This window comes from Eurosta solidaginis, chromosome 2, assembly GCF_040869045.1.
Source record: "Eurosta solidaginis isolate ZX-2024a chromosome 2, ASM4086904v1, whole genome shotgun sequence".
In the NCBI taxonomy this organism is placed as follows: domain Eukaryota; kingdom Metazoa; phylum Arthropoda; class Insecta; order Diptera; family Tephritidae; genus Eurosta; species Eurosta solidaginis.
In genome coordinates, this window is record NC_090320.1 from 282,592,722 (window position 1) to 282,609,620 (window position 16,899).

General features: G+C 38.4%; 1 protein-coding gene across 2 annotated transcripts in view; it reads left to right on the forward strand.

Moving 5' to 3' along the window:
- The window catches only part of LOC137241065 (lopap-like), a 49,271-nt gene extending 32,596 nt beyond the window's left edge, over nucleotides 1-16,675 (forward strand). The window contains exon 6 of one of the 2 annotated variants that reach the window (XM_067768241.1): nucleotides 16,310-16,675. In XM_067768241.1, coding sequence (XP_067624342.1) covers nucleotides 16,310-16,506 — 197 coding nt within the window. In that variant the 3' untranslated portion in view covers nucleotides 16,507-16,675. Of the gene's footprint in view, nucleotides 1-3,618; nucleotides 3,991-16,309 lie in introns of those variants that run through there. The other variant, XM_067768242.1, reaches the window with a different exon arrangement.
- The last annotated feature ends 224 nt before the right edge of the window (nucleotides 16,676-16,899 follow it).

Below are 16,899 nucleotides of genomic sequence, written 5' to 3' on the forward strand. Positions count from 1 at the left end.
GTTGGACGAAGCAAGGAAGAAAGAAGATCAAAAATTGTGACATCTATTGGAGTGGCCATACGAATAAGCGCAGTTTCGGCGTCGGATTCGTGGTGGGAGAGAGACTTTGTCGCCAAGTGTTGGCGTTCACGCCTGTAGACGAGCGTCTCGCCGCTATCGGAATAAAAGCAAAATTTTTTAATATATCATTCATCTGCGCCCATGCGCCGACAGAGGAGAAAGACGATGAGGTAAAAGACACTTTTTATGAACAATTAGAACGCACATACGAGCGCTGCCCCCGTCATGATATAAAAGTCGTGCTTGGCGACTTTAACGCCAGGATGGGCAAAGAAGGTGTTTTTGGCCCTACAGTGGGAAAGTTCAGCCTACACAATGAAACTTCTCCTAACGGACTGAGGCTGATTGACTTTGCCGGTGCTCGAAACATGGTCATATCCAGCACGAGTTTCATGCATAAAAAGATACATCAAGCTACATGGCTGTCTCCTGATCGAAATACTCGCAATCAGATCAGTCACGTTGTGATAGACGGACGGCATGCCTCCAGTGTTTTAGATGTGCGCACGATCCGAGGACCTAACATCGACTGGGACCATTATCTCGTTGCAGCCAAAATACGCACCCGGCTCAACGCGGCTAAAACCAAGGAACAAAAAACACAAGGAAAGCTAGACGTCGTAAAGGTTCAATCACAACAGACTGTCAATGATTTCGCAACTCGACCCTCACACCTGCTCTCTTAGAGCACAACTCATCCTGAAGGAATACAGGAGCAGTGGGAGCATATCTCCAAAGCACTTCGTACTGCCGCCGAGGAAAAAATTGGTTACCGGCGGCCACGAAAAAACAACTGGTACGATGAAGAATGCCGCGTTTCAACCGAAAGAAAATACGCCGCCTACAGGGCTACGTTAAAAGCGAGCGCGACAAGAGGAGTGTGTGAACGATATCGTGAGTTAAAAAGGGAAGCGAGACGCCTTTTCAGGAAGAAAAAAGCAGAAAGGCGTGAGTGCGAGGAGCTTGAGCTGCTAGCCACCAGGAATAACGCCCGAAAATTCTACCAAAAAATACGGCGACAGACGGAAGGTTTTAAGACCGGGGCAAACTCCTGTAGGAATGAAAACGGCGACCTTGTAACTGATATCCAGAGAGTGCTTAGATTATGGAGGGAATACTTCTCTGCTCTCCTAAATGGAGGCAGCAATTCACCGCGCAGAGATGAAGAACCCGAACCCACAATCGATGATGATGGAATATATGTCCCTCCGCACGATTATGACGAAGGTATAATAGCAATAACCAGATTGAAAAACAACAAGGCCGTGGGCGCTGATGAATTGCCTACGGAGCTATTCAAGTACGGCGGCGAGGAGTTGGTAAGGCGCATGCAGCAGCTTCTTAGCTAAATATACGCGGACGAGTGCATGCCGGACGGTTGGAATCTAAGTGTTCCTTGCCCATTCCACAAGAAGGGGGATACTGCAAAATGCACCAACTATCGTGGAATCAGCCTTCTTAATATCGCATATAAGGTCCTTTCAAGTGTATTGTGCGAAAGATTGAAGCCCACCGTGAACCGGCTGATTGGACCTTATCAGTGCGGCTTTAGACCTGGTAAATCTACCATCAACCAGATTTTCACAATGCGCCAAATCTTGGAAAAAACCCGTGAAAAGAGAATCGACACACATCACCTCTTCGTCGACTTTAAAGCCGCCTTCGATAGCACGAAAAGGAGCTGCCTATATGCCGCTATGTCTGAATTTGGTTTCCCCGCAAAACTTATACGGCTATGCAAAATGACGTTGAGCAACACCATCAGCTCAGTCAGAATTGGGAAGGACCTCTCCGAGCCGTTCGAAACTAAACGAGGTTTCAGACAGGGTGACCCCCTATCGTGCGATTTCTTTAATTTGATGCTGGAGAAAATTATACTAGCTGCAGAACTTAACCGCACTGGAACAATATACTATAAAAGCGTCCAATTACTGGCATATGCTTGATATCATCGGCCTAAATACCCGCGCTGTTAGTTCTGCTTGCTCCAAACTGGAGAAAAACCGGTAAAGATGGGTTTGATGGTGAATGAGGACAAAACGAAGTACCTGCTGTCATCCAGCAAAGAGTCAGCGCATACGCGCCTTGGCGACCACGCTACTGTTGGCAGCCATAATTTCGAAATAGTAAAATACTTCGTTTATTTGGGAACCAGCATCAACACTAGCAACAACATCAGCACTGAAATCCAGCGAAGAATCAATCTTGCCATTAAATGCTACTTTGGACTAGGTAGGCAATTTAAAAGTAAAGTCCTCTCTCGGCGAACGAAAATCATACTCTGCAAGTCAGTTATCGTACCCGTCCTGCTATATGTGGCAGAAGCATGGACCATGATAACAGCAGATGAAGCGGCTTTGGGAGTGTTCGAGAGAAAAGTTCTTCGAAAGATTTATGGACCTCTACGCGTTGGCGATGGCGAGTACTGAAGAAGATTTAATGATGAGCTGTACGAGCTATACGCAGACATCAACATAGTCCAACGAATTAAAACGCAGCGGCTGCGCTGGCTAGGCCATGTTATGCGAATGAAAGATGATGCTCCGGCCAAGAAAGTGTTTCTATCGGAACCCGCCTATGGAAGCAGAGGTAGAGGGCGGCCCCCACTCCGTTGGAAGGACCAGGTGGAAAACGATTTAAACTCCCTTGGTGTGACCAATTGGCGCCGGTTGGCGGTTAAGCGTTTAGACGGTTAAGCGCCAATTAAGTAAGTAAGTAATGTGTTTGTGCATTGCTTCTCCGCTGCTCGTATACGATCATATGTGTATACGCAATTATTGATTCGTTTATGTAGATACATAATGATTGATCTATGGATGTGCATGATATCACTATTTAGCATCGGCTTAGAGATGGCAGCACCCCTTAGTTTTGCTAATATTCGTAACAATATAAAATCAAACAATATGGAATCAAAAGTTTAAGATTTTAAGAGTTAAACATATAATAGTATTATTTAAAATACTTTTATATATACACTTTTTAAATTGCATTGCGTTGCTGACCAATTGTAAATAGGGGTGTAATCTATTCCAAATTTGTATGGCGTTAATATAGAAATGTTGATCTGAAAAAGCAGTGCCGTGTTCCATTTGATTAATACGGTTTCCTCTTTCTGACCTGAAGAAGTTTAGTTTTCGGTAAAGATAATCCGGTTGTCGCGTGTATATTATCCTATGCAAGTATATTAAGTTCTGCAGTTTAAAGGTTCTCGAAGGTAACACCAGAAACGAGTTTAGAATAATGAGATATTCTGTGAAATCGTCGTATGCCAAATATATATCTTGCAATACTATTAAAAGCTACATTTAATTTACGCCTACTGGTTGCGTCACAACTGGAAAACAAATCACAACCATATACATAGTAATGCCGGTATTAAATATGATTTAGCCAGAAGTATTCTGACTTCAAGTAGTATGAACCATTGGCTACACCACGAACTGCTTAACATCCCGTATATTTTGCCGGTTGTGATGATAATTTGATCATTCCAGTGAAGATGTTTATTAAATATGACACCAAAAATTTTTACTTTATCCACGTATACAATTTTAGACTCACCCAGAACTAAATCGGGAAAAGATGTTAAAACTTGTGTTTGTTTGGTGACCAATATATATTTGGATTTGCTTGGATTGAGACATAAACCGCTAATTGCAGCCCAGGTTCTTACACTGTCCAAGTCAACATTAATTTGGCGTACACAATCATCAATATCTGATGCTTTACAGCTTATATAGAGTTGTACAACGTCAGCGTACATTTGAACATTGCAGTGTTGTAACTGACTCGGAAGATCATTTACATAAGCAATATACAATTGAAATATTTAAATATATAAAACGAAATGTTTGTGGTTTGAATGTCTGAGCATCAATCTATTTATTAAACAAATTCTTTCTCTTTTATAGATACATTCTTAACCTACACATTCATATTTACCTTAATACTAAAAATATGTACATTTGTATTAACACTAATCATACATTTAATTTTTATACACGGTATGTATACATTTAGAATTGTAAGCATGGTATGCTTACCTGTAGATTTGTATGCATAGTCTGCATACATGTAGATTTGTATGCATAGTCTGCATGCATGTAGATTTGTATGCATGCTATGCTGATATGTAAATATGTATGCATTCGTCAACAAATCGATATTCTGTCTGGTTAATTCTCATGATTGGTTGTATGTAAATATTTTGGTGAGAAACTAAAATTGATAATAAGCAGAATTTATTATTTGTGAACAGACAAGAGTTTCATATTCGTCATTCCATTGATGTTAGGTAACCGCTGTTTTAGGTCAATAATTTGTATAATATTGTAATATGATTGAGCTGTTAAAAATGTATTGCATAGGAGTTCATGATGCGTAATGCCGCAAAATGTATTGCATAGGAGGGCATAGACGCTTAATGCTACACCATCCGCCTTAGAAAATGAGGATTATATAATTGTTTTGTGAACAAATATATAAAAATCTTTGTTTGCATTTAGATGATTTTTATATTTTACTGTAACTTAATATTGTATTGAAAGAGTTTTTGGATTTAATTTCTGATTTGCTGACCGTCATACTTTTATTATTTGCAACTTACATATATTCTTTTTATACCTTTCATGAAAATGAAATGGTATATTAATTTCGTCACGAAACCCAAAATTGTAAGTCCTTAAAGGAAAATAGATAGACCCAACATTAAGTATATCGAAATAATCAGGTTGAAGAGCTGAGTTGATTTAGCCATGTCCGTCTGTCCGTCTGTCTGTTTGTATGCAAACTAGTCCCTCAATTTTTGAGATATCTTGATAAAATTTGGTGAGCGGGTGTATTTGGGTGTCCGATTAGACATTTGTCGGAACCGGCCGGATCGGACCACTATAGCATATATCCTCCATACAACCGATTTTTCAGAAAAAGAAGATTTTTGACATATCTTACTCAATTTAACAGATTGAAGCTTCAAACTGCACCATATAATTTCGTATATTGCATATATTGTTGCCTGAAAAAATTGATGAGATCGGTCGTATATATAGTATATATCCCCCACAACCAATTGTTCAGATAAGAAACTTTTCGTAATTACTGCCCTATTTTAAGAGCTAGAGGCTTCAAATTTCAACGAATTCTTACGTATATAGCATATATTGTTGTCTGAAAATATCATAAAGATCGGTGGTATATATAGTATATATATGGTGGTATATATAGTATATATATATAGTATATATATATATATATTTTCGCAATTTTAGCCCCATTTTAGCAGCTAGAAGCTTCAAATTTCACCGAATGCTTACGTATATGGCATATATTGCTGTCTGAAAAAATCATAGAGATCGGTGATATATATAATATATATATGATATATATATTTTTTTTGCAATTTCGGCCCCATTTTACCAGCTAGAAGCTTCAAATTTCACCAAATGCTTACGTGTATAGCATATATTGTTGTCTGAAAAATCATTGAGATCGGTGGTATATATAGTATATATCTCATACAACCGATTGTTCAGATAAGATATTTCATCAAATAGTTACGTTTACGTCATATATTGTTGAAATACGTGATTCGTAGTCATAGATTTTACACGCAGACCACAAAAAACCTGAAACTTTGCATCCTCACACAAAGTACCTACCTATTTTTTATTTTATATTTATCTTAAAAATCGTTTAGGTATGTAGATCTGTTCATTATATATTTCTTATCTTATACATCCGATTATTCGGAGATTACGAACGGCATAAGATTATTTTTCAGCCCCATTCATGAAAGGTATGAAGTCTTCGGCACAGCCGAAGACAGTCCGGTCCTTACTTGTTTTCTTTTGTTTTTGTACAAGTCCCCTTTTTTTCAAAATTTTCAATTTAACGATTATTTTACAGATAAAGAATTTTTTAAATTTGTTTTACACAGCCGGTCTTTAAGAGCGTCGACTCACTTAAAAATCGGCATGTTCTTACAAATCGAGTAAATTGGAATGATTATTTGTTTTAATTTAACAAAAGTTATTTTAAATGGGTTTAAGTCTATTCTTATGGACTATTATTTCTTTTGTTTTGTTTATACTATCTCTATTTTCTAAATTATACCGCACTACTTTCTTATAGAAATTTTTCTATGTATATGATTTACCATAAAAAAATTTTTTTGTTTATCTATCTACCGAGGGTTAGAGTAAAGTATTTTCCTAATATGTAAAAATATGATCTTATGAGACCTAGGCAATAAATGATTTAATTTATTTTATTTCATTAAACTAATTTCGCATATTATTCAAGTCTTTTTTCTTTTGATATTTTTTTTTTTCTCATAATAAGATGAATTTGTAATAGATTGTATAGACAATAGATAAGTTGCTGATGGAAGAGCGGGGTAGCTATGTATTGATAGTAGTGGAAGGTACAGTGGGTGCAAAACAGAATTTGCGTATTTTTAAATGTTCTTTTTATATTCTCAATAATTTCATATTTTCCAGCAATTTCTTTGATCTTATTTGTCATGCGATTTCTGCGGCGGCCACCAGGACAGAATCGTCATGACTTTTATGAAGAATTATTTTTATTTTTATTCCGGGATTTGTCACATGCACAACCTCTTTGGTTAATGCATCTATTTGATCTTAGAGAACTATCAATTATTATTTTACGTTTGCCTACTCGAGTAAATAATCAATCATTTTCCACCCATTTGTCCCTCAGGACAACTGTGTTTTTCTTATAAATACCAAGTCCTGTATTGGCGGCATTCGCACAACGTGTGTACAGCATGATAAGTAATTGTCCTAAGTCAATTTTATCATCTACAATCAGGTATCTTGTATTTCCTACGCTACCATTTTTCTATCCTAAGATGAAAACGAGAGCGACATGTCTTATTGCTGCAAATTTATATAGCGCTTCACTTATATTTTTATAGGTTCTCTTTGTGACTTTTCTTCATTTTTTCTTTTGTTGTTATGGGCTGGTTGAAAAATATGTATATTTTTTTTTGTTAGGTTTTGCTTCCTTCCACTGTCCTAGAATTTCCCATTGCTTCCTGACCATCTTTGTCAGGAACATTCAACGGAATTATACGAATTTTGATTTGCTGTTCGCTTTAGGCAGGGTTGCCTTTATTGTCGATTGTGACATTTTTAAGACTTACTATTTGGGATTTTACTTTAATTGTTTATTGCTCTTCCTCAGCTTTGAGTTTAGAAACTTGGGTATGAGGAAAAAGGGATATTAGACGCGCTGTTGCACGTTATTCATTTGCCTATATTTAAATTTCATATAGGTTTTAAGTATAGCTGCTATCGTTATGATTAATAGCACGATAACGCAGATTAAAACTGCTAGCCAACCATCTGGGATGTTTGGGGCAGCTTTTGTTTCTGATTCAGCTGGTGGTTCATATTTTGCTATCCTGTTCTCTGATGTTTCAGAGTTTCCTTTTCCTACCTCGTAGCCAGCTATGGCTATCATAATGCCTTGGGCTATTTTTGTCCACCAAGACATTTTGAAAGTTAATAAGATGATAGATATTTTGTTTTATAACTTTTTATTTTGTCAAAATTGTTGATTAAAAATATTTTTATTTAAAAAAAAATATTTTAATATTCCAAAAAAAAAATTGTTTTTATACTAACTTAGTGTAGTTTATAATATATTTGAAAATATTTTTATATATTCGTATTAAACAATATTTTATTATATACTTTTTTTTTCGGATGCTACTCAACATTTGGAATTTTCGGGGAACCCTCTCCTTATCATACGCAGTATTTCTTCCACCCTGGAAGTGGGGTTTATAATGTCCTCTATCTATAATATACCTATTATCTTCCACAATTTCTTTAAGCCTTCTAATTCTTTTTGTAGGTCCCTAGTGTGTCGGGTATTTTCGTCCCACCAATAGAGAGGAATGTCTGAGGAATCTCTTTGCATTTTTATTTATTATTAACAGAGTAATTTTATTTTTAAACCTTATAGAAATGTCCTATGGGCTTTCTCCAAAGGAAAGGTGAAACTGTCTGAAGTTAACTAACTATTTTAAAGAAGTGTCCTAAACATTCCAATTTACTTGAATAGTTTTCCTTATTAACATTATTGTATAAAATTCGTTTCTAAAAATTTTTTGTTTTTCATAAAAAAAAATTATTTCTAAAGTTAATATTTTTAACATTCGTATTTTTCTTAAAATTGCAAATAAATTTTTTCAAAGTTTAACATATATATCTTCCTACACACTTTTCTTTAAATTTTGACAAAGTAGCTTTATATTTTTTCGATTAATTACGAGTCCTATTTAAAAAAAACATTCCTAAGCAAAAACTTTCATTTTTGCTCATAGTTTAGCGTCCATAAAGGCCGCCCAATTTGTTTCTAAATATACTTATATAAGCCGCTTTACGCCAATCATGATGCCAGTTTAAATCGTAGTGCAAAGTTGTATACCGTAGTCGAGTTGAAATATTATTCCACTTCTTCTATGCGCAATCAGCTGCGTCCAAATTTGTGTGTCGCCAGTTTGATTGAAATGTCATTCCACTTCTTCTATGCGCAATCAGCTGCGTCCAAATTTGTGTGTCGCCAATTTGATTGAAATGTTTTTTAAAAAACGTAATATCCGTTCATGCTCCTTGTCCAAGTAAAATTTTCGCCAGTGTTCTTCATCTAGTATTCGCCAGTGCTCTTGATTAGTGTAAAAATTATATTGCTAGGACTTTTTTTTAGTCCTCTTTGGCACTAATGTGTGCCCATTAAATTTTGACTAACATATTTAATATTTTAATATTTGACTAAAAACTTGGCAGGATATCTGTTCAGCAAGATCTAGCGAATTTTGCTTAATGAGCAAATTTTCAGCTAATTGAGATCAGGCTGGCAGGATCGCCATGAAATATTTAAATTTATAAAACGAAATGTTTGTGGTTTGAATGTCTGAACATCAATCTATTTATTAAAAAAATTCTTTCTTTTTTATAGATACATTCTTAACCTACACATTCATAATTACCTTAATACTAAAAATATGTACATTTGTATTAACACTAATCATACATGTAAATTTGTATACACGGTATGTATACATGTAGATTTGTAAGCGTGGTATGCTTACCTGTAGATTTGTATGCGTAGTCTGCATACATGTAGATTTGTATGCACGCTATGCATATATGTAGATTTGTATGCATGCTATGCAGATATGTAAATATGTATGCATTCGTCAGCAAATCGATATTCTGTCTGGTTAATTCTCATGATTGGTTGTATGTAAATATTTTGGTGAGAAACTAAAATTGATAATAAGCAGAATTTATTATTTGTGAACAGACAAGAGTTTCATATTCGGCATTCCATTGATGTTAGGTAACCGCTGTTTTAGGTCAATAATTTGTATAATATTGTAATATGATTGAGCTGTTAAAAATGTATTGCATAGGAGTTCATGATGCGTAATGCTGCAAAATGTATTGCATAGGTGGGCATAGACGCTTAATGCTACACAATAATGGACCTAAAATAGATCCTTGAGGTACACCTCTTGTCAAGTCGAGACTACTAGACATTTTATCACCATGGAAAACCGATTGTGATATGCCTCTTAAACAAGAAGTCACCAGTTTCGCAACTGTAGGCGAAAAATTAAGTAATTTGATTAATTATAATATCAGAATTTCATAATTAACGGTATCAAAATCCTTTGATCCTCCCAGCAGCTCCTTGCAGAGGGACTGCTCCATATTCTCTTGCTCCGGGAATGTATCGAATCCACTCCGGGTCCGTCTCCTGAAAAGAATCTTTTTAGGACGGTCATACTCTTGTCAGTGTGTCTCGTGTAAGGGATGGTTGCATCGGACAGGTTGTTCTGGGCTGGATCACAAAACCAGACGTCCACGTAACTTCTATAAATCTTTTGTGGCTCCTTGCTGTTCACGGTCAAGGGCGTTCCGTAGTCTACCCCTTAGTGCGCACCCACTACCTTCCAGCAGCCCCGCTGCTCAGCAAGCCACAACAAGTACCCGCTGCTGCTCCCGCCCCACGGCGCTACCAACTCATACGGCTGCTCCCAATCACACCTACAATCCCCGTAGTAGAGTCGGAAGCAATGTCGAGCAGCAGCCCCTGCTCCCGTCTTCTCTCCCCCTCTTTTCCAGCAGCAATCGTGTATATCAGGGAAACAGATTCTTAGTCCCTACCTCCTTTTGCACCGTTTGCCAGCACAGAATATATATGTTTGCGACATCCGCTCAATGCAGCTCCTGCCTTGGACGGTGCCACTTTCCTAGATGTTCTGGTCCCCGCGACGGCAACACGCCGACGGGTTACATAACGCCATGTTGGCAGGCCGCAAACCCAAACACACCGGGTACCCCAGTGTTTACCCAAGGACGTCCAGTCCCAGAGCCACAACAGCAGTTGCGTCCTAGCCTTTCACAATCCAGGCGTAGTCACCCGTCACTTACCCCCAGAGTGACGACGTCTCCCCCGTTGCACTTCAGAATTCTGCAGTTAAACTCTAATGGATTAACTGGGAAGATCACGAAGATAGTCGATTTCATGAAGCGGCACAACATCCGCATTGCTGCGATTCAAGAGACTAAACTCACTGCAATATCTGCTCTGCACAACTGTTCTGGGTATAATGTCCACAGAAAAGATCGCGAGAGCGAAAATGGAGGCGATCTCGCGTTTATCATACACCACTCAGTGCAATATCATATATTTGATCCCGACATCAGCCGCAGGGACAATGTCTTAGAACGACAAGGCTTATCTGTTCGGTCAGGCGATGCAAACCTAGAAATTATCAACATCTACATCCCTCCTGCCACCTGTTGCCCCAGTGGATATCGCGCTAATATCAGCGCCTTACTCACTGGCAATAATCGCATTATCTTGGGAGATTTCAATGCCCATCACGATCTATGGCATTCAAACTTGCAGGCAGACAGTAGGGCTGAGATGTTGGCGGATAAAATAGAAGAAACTACGTTCTGCACAATAAACGGAGACGCCCCGACACGTATGATAGGAAGCTGTCACAGTTCGCCGGATATATCAATCGCAAGCGCAGGACTCGTAAACTGCGTCAACTGGCAGCCGATGGTAACATTGGCATCTGATGACCTGCTAATATTTATTTCGCTCGAGCGTACCGCCGACTTCATCGTCACAGAAAAACGCACTTTCATAAACTTCATAAAATGAAAGTGGGACGAATACAAATCCTTTACAGACAACCGCTTTGCTGCCCTCCCTATACCTACTGATGCTCGCCAAGGGGACCGTGCTTTCCGCAAGATCATTGAATCCGCCTCGGCTCGCTTCATTCCCGCCGATAGAAAAAATTTAGCAAATTTAGCGAGAGAACGTGACCTTATAAGACAGCTCTATCCCTGCGACCCCCAAATAAGGGATATAAACCAACGCATCAGAATGCTTGTGGATGAACACATGCGGGCGAAATGAGAGGAGCACCTAAGCGGTTGTAACCTCTCTGCCGGTGTAGGTAAACTTTGGTCTACCGTAAAGTCCCTATCGAATCCGTCTAAGCACAATGACAAAATTTCCATCGCCTTGCTGTCGGATGCGAAAAAATGCGCGAGCGCTTTCTGCCGACAATATATAATGCATTCTACGGTCGACAAAGATAGACGGAGGGCCAACAGACGCGCACATAAACATAAATTCAGCGCATCTCCAATTACCATCAATGCCAAAGAGGTTGAGGACGCCATCGGTCATGCTAAACCATCCAAGGCAGTGGGCCCAGACGACATAGCCATGCTGATGCTTAAAAGCCTAGGGAAAGAGGGTTTCAAATATTTAGTACACGTCTTCAACCTGTCTCTTTCCACCTTTATCATACCCGAAGAATGGAAAATGGCTAAGGTGGTCCCGCTACTAAAGCCTGGGAAACCAGCTAACATAGGAGAGTCATATCGCCCGATACATCTCCTATCGCTAGTAGGCAAGACGCTTGAAGCCACCACACCTCTACTTCAAAGCAAATTTGCAGCTAGCCTGTTCAGCATGGCTTTAGAAAACTCATAGCACCACCACCTCGCTAAATGCCATTAGCACCCAGATAAATTGCGGTTTAAATCCAAACCCCCACCATAGAATAGTACTCGTTGCGCTAGACCTATCAAAAGCTTTTGATATGGTCAACCATGGCACATTACTGCAAGACCTGGAAGGGTCTACCCTTCCCCCATGTCTTAAAAGTTGGACCGCAAATTATCTGGGTGGTCAGCAGGCATCGGTGCAATTTAAATACGAATCATCTAAACCAAGAAGAATTAGACAAGGGGTGCCACAGGGTGGTATCCTATCCCCACTTTTGTTTAATTTATACATATCTAAGCTACCTTCGCCACCAGAAGGCGTTACTATCGTTTCCTACGCCGATGACTGCAAGGCCCAGGCCCACAGATCGATGAGCTTTGCAACAGAATAAATGGCTACCTCCCTGATCTCTCCAGTTTTTCCGCGATCTTATTTACAACATGGTCGTCCCAAATGTTGACCATTTTGAACATCCACGTCGATGGCACTACGCTACCGACTGTCCTACAGCCCAAAATCTTGGGTGTGACGTTTGATCAAGATCCACATTTTGGTGAGCGTGCAGTCGCAATTGTACCGAAAATCCAGAGCCGTAATAAAATCCTCAAATCTCTTGCCGGCAGTACTTGGGGAATAGATAAAGAAACGCTCATTACCACTTACAAAGCAATTGGCCAGCCGATTGCATGCCACGCGTCCCCGATATGGATAAGACCCCTCAATGGAAGAAGATACAGGCCTGCCAAAATACTGCCCTCAGAACTACCACGGGTTGTCTTCTTATGTCCCCAGAACACCATCTATATAATGAGGCGAGAATACTCCCCATCAGGTAGAGAAATGAGATGCTAACCAAACAGTTCCTGTTGAATACCCAGAAACCTGGGCATCCCAACAGACAACTGATTGATGAGCCAACACTGCCCAGGGGCTTAAGGAGTCATCTCCGTAAGCATTATGAGGAAATACGGCACCTGAGAACTCAGCCGAACCATAAACAGGCGTCGGACCTTTATGCAAGTAATTGCCCGGTGAATCCAATACTCAAAGAACAGTACCCAAAACTTGCGAAGAGGAACGCATACTCCCCAGGGAAACGCGAGTCACTCTAGCTCAACTTCGATCTGGATACTGTAACAGGTTAAACTCTTACCTATCCAGAATCAACCCCGACATACAAAATGTATGCCCCGCTTGCAATGACACCAACCATCTCTTTAATTGTAATATGGAACCAACGCCTCTAAAACCCCTCTCATTATGATCCTCCCCAGTTGAAACTGCAAGTTTCCTTGGACTCCCGTTAGAGGACATTGATGACAATTTGTGATTGGTCGCACCTATTGGATGGGGCGAAGCACTGCTACAACTAAAACAGCAACCCGCTCAAGGTCATTGGTGTTAGCCTCTGTATCCTCTTTGCTTCTTTTAAACGAAAATTATTTCAGAATAGAACCATATGTATATTTATTATTGCGCAGCCTTGTAACACTATTAAGCACACAAAACAAACAACAACAGCATTTCAAATGTACAGCTGGGTATGTAATGTGCGGTTTCACCCGAACTTAGACGTCCTTACTTGATAATACTCATTTCAAAAAAATACTTCGTTTTTTTACTAATTATTTTCAAAAATTGTCTTTGCTGATTTATTTTACCAGTTCTAAATAAAAAAGTTGTTTTTCGTATTCTTTTTTATCAAACTTCTGTACTAGTTTTAATTAAATCAAGTTTTTATCAAAATGTTTTTTTATTTTTCTAACAGAGTGTATTAATTTTGTCCGCACAAAGGTACCCCGTAACGGCATAAACTAATCGAGATAGATATAGACTTCCATATATCAAAATGATCTGGGCGAAAAAAGAAATTCATTTAGCCATGTCCGTCCGTCCGTCTGTCCGTTAACCCGATAACTTGAGTAAATTTTGAGGTATCTTATTGAAATTTGGTATATAAGTTCCCGGGCACTCATCTCAGATCGCTATTTAAAATGAACGATATCGGACTATAACCACGCCCACTTTTTCGATATCGAAAATTTCGAAAAACCGAAAAGTGCGATAATTCATTACCAAAGACGGGTAAAGCGATGAAACTTGGTAGGTGAGTTGAAATTATGACGCAGAAGAGAAAATTTGTAAAATTTTGGACAATGGGCGTGGCACCGCCCACTTTTAAAAGAAGGTAATTTAAAAGTTTTGCATGCTGTAAAGTGGAAGTCGTTTATGGTGAAATTTGGCAGGAACGTTACTCCTATTACTATATGTATGCTTAATAAAAATTAGCAAAATCGGAGAACAACCACGCCCAATTAAAAAAAATTTTTTTAAGTCAAATTTTAACAAAAAATTTAATATCTTTACAGTATATAAGTAAATTATGTCAACATTCAACTCCAGTAATGATATGGTGCAACAAAATACAAAAATAAAAGAAAATTTCAAAATGGGCTTGGCTCCGCCCTTTTTCATCTAATTTGTCTAGGATACTTTTAATACCATAAGTCGAACAAAAATTTACCAATCCTTGTGAAATTTGGTAGGAGCTTAGATTCTAGGACGATAACTGTTTTCTGTGAAAAAGGACGAAATCGGTTGAAGCCACGCCCAGTTTTAATACACAGTCGACTGTCTGTCCTTCCGCTCGGCCGTTAACACGATAATTTGAGCAAAAATCAAATTATCTTTACTAACCTCAGTTCACGTACTTATCCGAACTCACTTTGTATTGGTATAAAAAATGGCCGAAATCCGACTATGACCACGCCCACTTTTTCGATATAGAAAATTATGAAAAATTAAAAAAATGGCACAGTTCTATACCAAATACGAAGAAAGTGATGAAACATGGTAATTGGATTGGCTTATTGACGCAAAATATAACTTTAGAAAAAAACTTTGTAAAACGAGTGTGACACCTACCATATTAAGTAGAAGAAAATGAAAAAGTTCTGCAGGGCGAAATGAAAAGCCCTTGAAATCTTGGCAGGAATACTGTTCGTGGTATTACATATATAAATAAATTAGCGGTACCCGACAGATGATTTTCTGGGTCACCCTGGTCCACATTTAGGTCGATATCTCGAAAACGCCTTCACATATACAACTACCACCACCCCCTTTTAAAACCCTCATTAATACCTTTAATTTGATACCCATATCGTACAAACACTTTATAGAGTCACCCCTGGTCTACCTTTATGGCGATGTCTCAAAAAGGCGTCCTATAGAACTAAGGCCCACTATAGAACTAAGGCCCACTTCCCTTTTAAAATACTCATTAACACCTTTCATTTGATACCAATATCGTAAAAAGAAATTCTAGAGTCACCCCTGATCCACCTTTATGGCGATTTCTTGAAAAGGCGTCCACCTATAGAACTAATACCCACGCCCTTTTAAAATACTCATTAACACCTTTCATTTGATACCCATATCGTACAAACAAATTCTAGAGTCACCCCTGGTCCACCTTTATGTTGATACCTCGAAAAGACATACACCTATAGAACTAAGGCCCACTCCCTTTTAAAATACTTATTAACAACTTTCATTTGATACCCATGTCGTACAAACAAATTCTAGAGTCACCCCTGGTCCACCTTTATGGCAATATCTCGAAAAGGCATCCACCTATAGTACTAAGGCCCACTTCCTTTTAAAATACTCATTAACACCTTTCATTTGATACCCATATCGTAAAAACAAATTCTAGAGTCAGCCCTGGTCTACGTTTATGGCGATATCCCTAAATGGCGTCCACCTATAGAACTATGGCCCACTCCCTCTTAAAATACTCTTTAATACCTTCCATTTGATACATATGTCATACAAACATATTCCAGGGTTACCCTAGATTCATTTTCTTACATGGTGATTTTCCCTTATTTTGTTTCCATAGCTCTCAGCTGAGTATGTAATGTTACACCCGAACTTAGCCTTTTTTACTTGTTAATACTAGTATTAAACCAAGGCTTACTGCACCGATTAACTAATTTAGTTTTTAAGGGGACATAGGAATCAAACAGCCAGCCGATTTTATCTTGACCTTTAATAAACTTCGAAAAATGCAGGTCAAATGCAGGACGAACGTAATCACAATTTTACATGTCATTCAAATATCACATATAAACATATTTATAACAACATTTTCTCTTCCCAAATTTAGAATTCGTTTGGGTTCATACAAGAGTCCCTAACCCAGACCAGAGTATTGAAGACGCTTACAAGCGTGCTCTAAATGACCAACAGATTTCCACAATTGAGCTCGAATTGATCAGTCATGAGCGTTGCCAAGGTTATGAAAGAAGGGAAACAGTCAGTCGCACAGCAAGCAGAGTATCGGGAAGACGAAGTGTTAGATAATTTCGATTAATAAGTATATACTTTACATACTTTTTGTACATATATTATGACCATCCAGTTATCATAATAAATTGTCAAACATTTTATTAGAATAGTGAAAATTTGTCTCGTTCTTGTAATTGAATCTAAATACCAAATATAGACAAGTTAATATTTTTGCAATAAGTTATGGGCCTGCGTTGTGAAATTTTTTTATTTTGTAATTTGTTTGTTCGGTAATTATATTAATATTTTACGATATGGCTGAATGGGCTATTACGAAATTGTATCGCGATAACTACGAGCTGTAGAAATATAGAAAGCAGCTTATTTTGAAGAAGGAAAAGGTTTGGGATGTCATTGAAGCAGAGAGACACGGATGCTACAATCATTATTGGATTGGGGGTTGAAGGT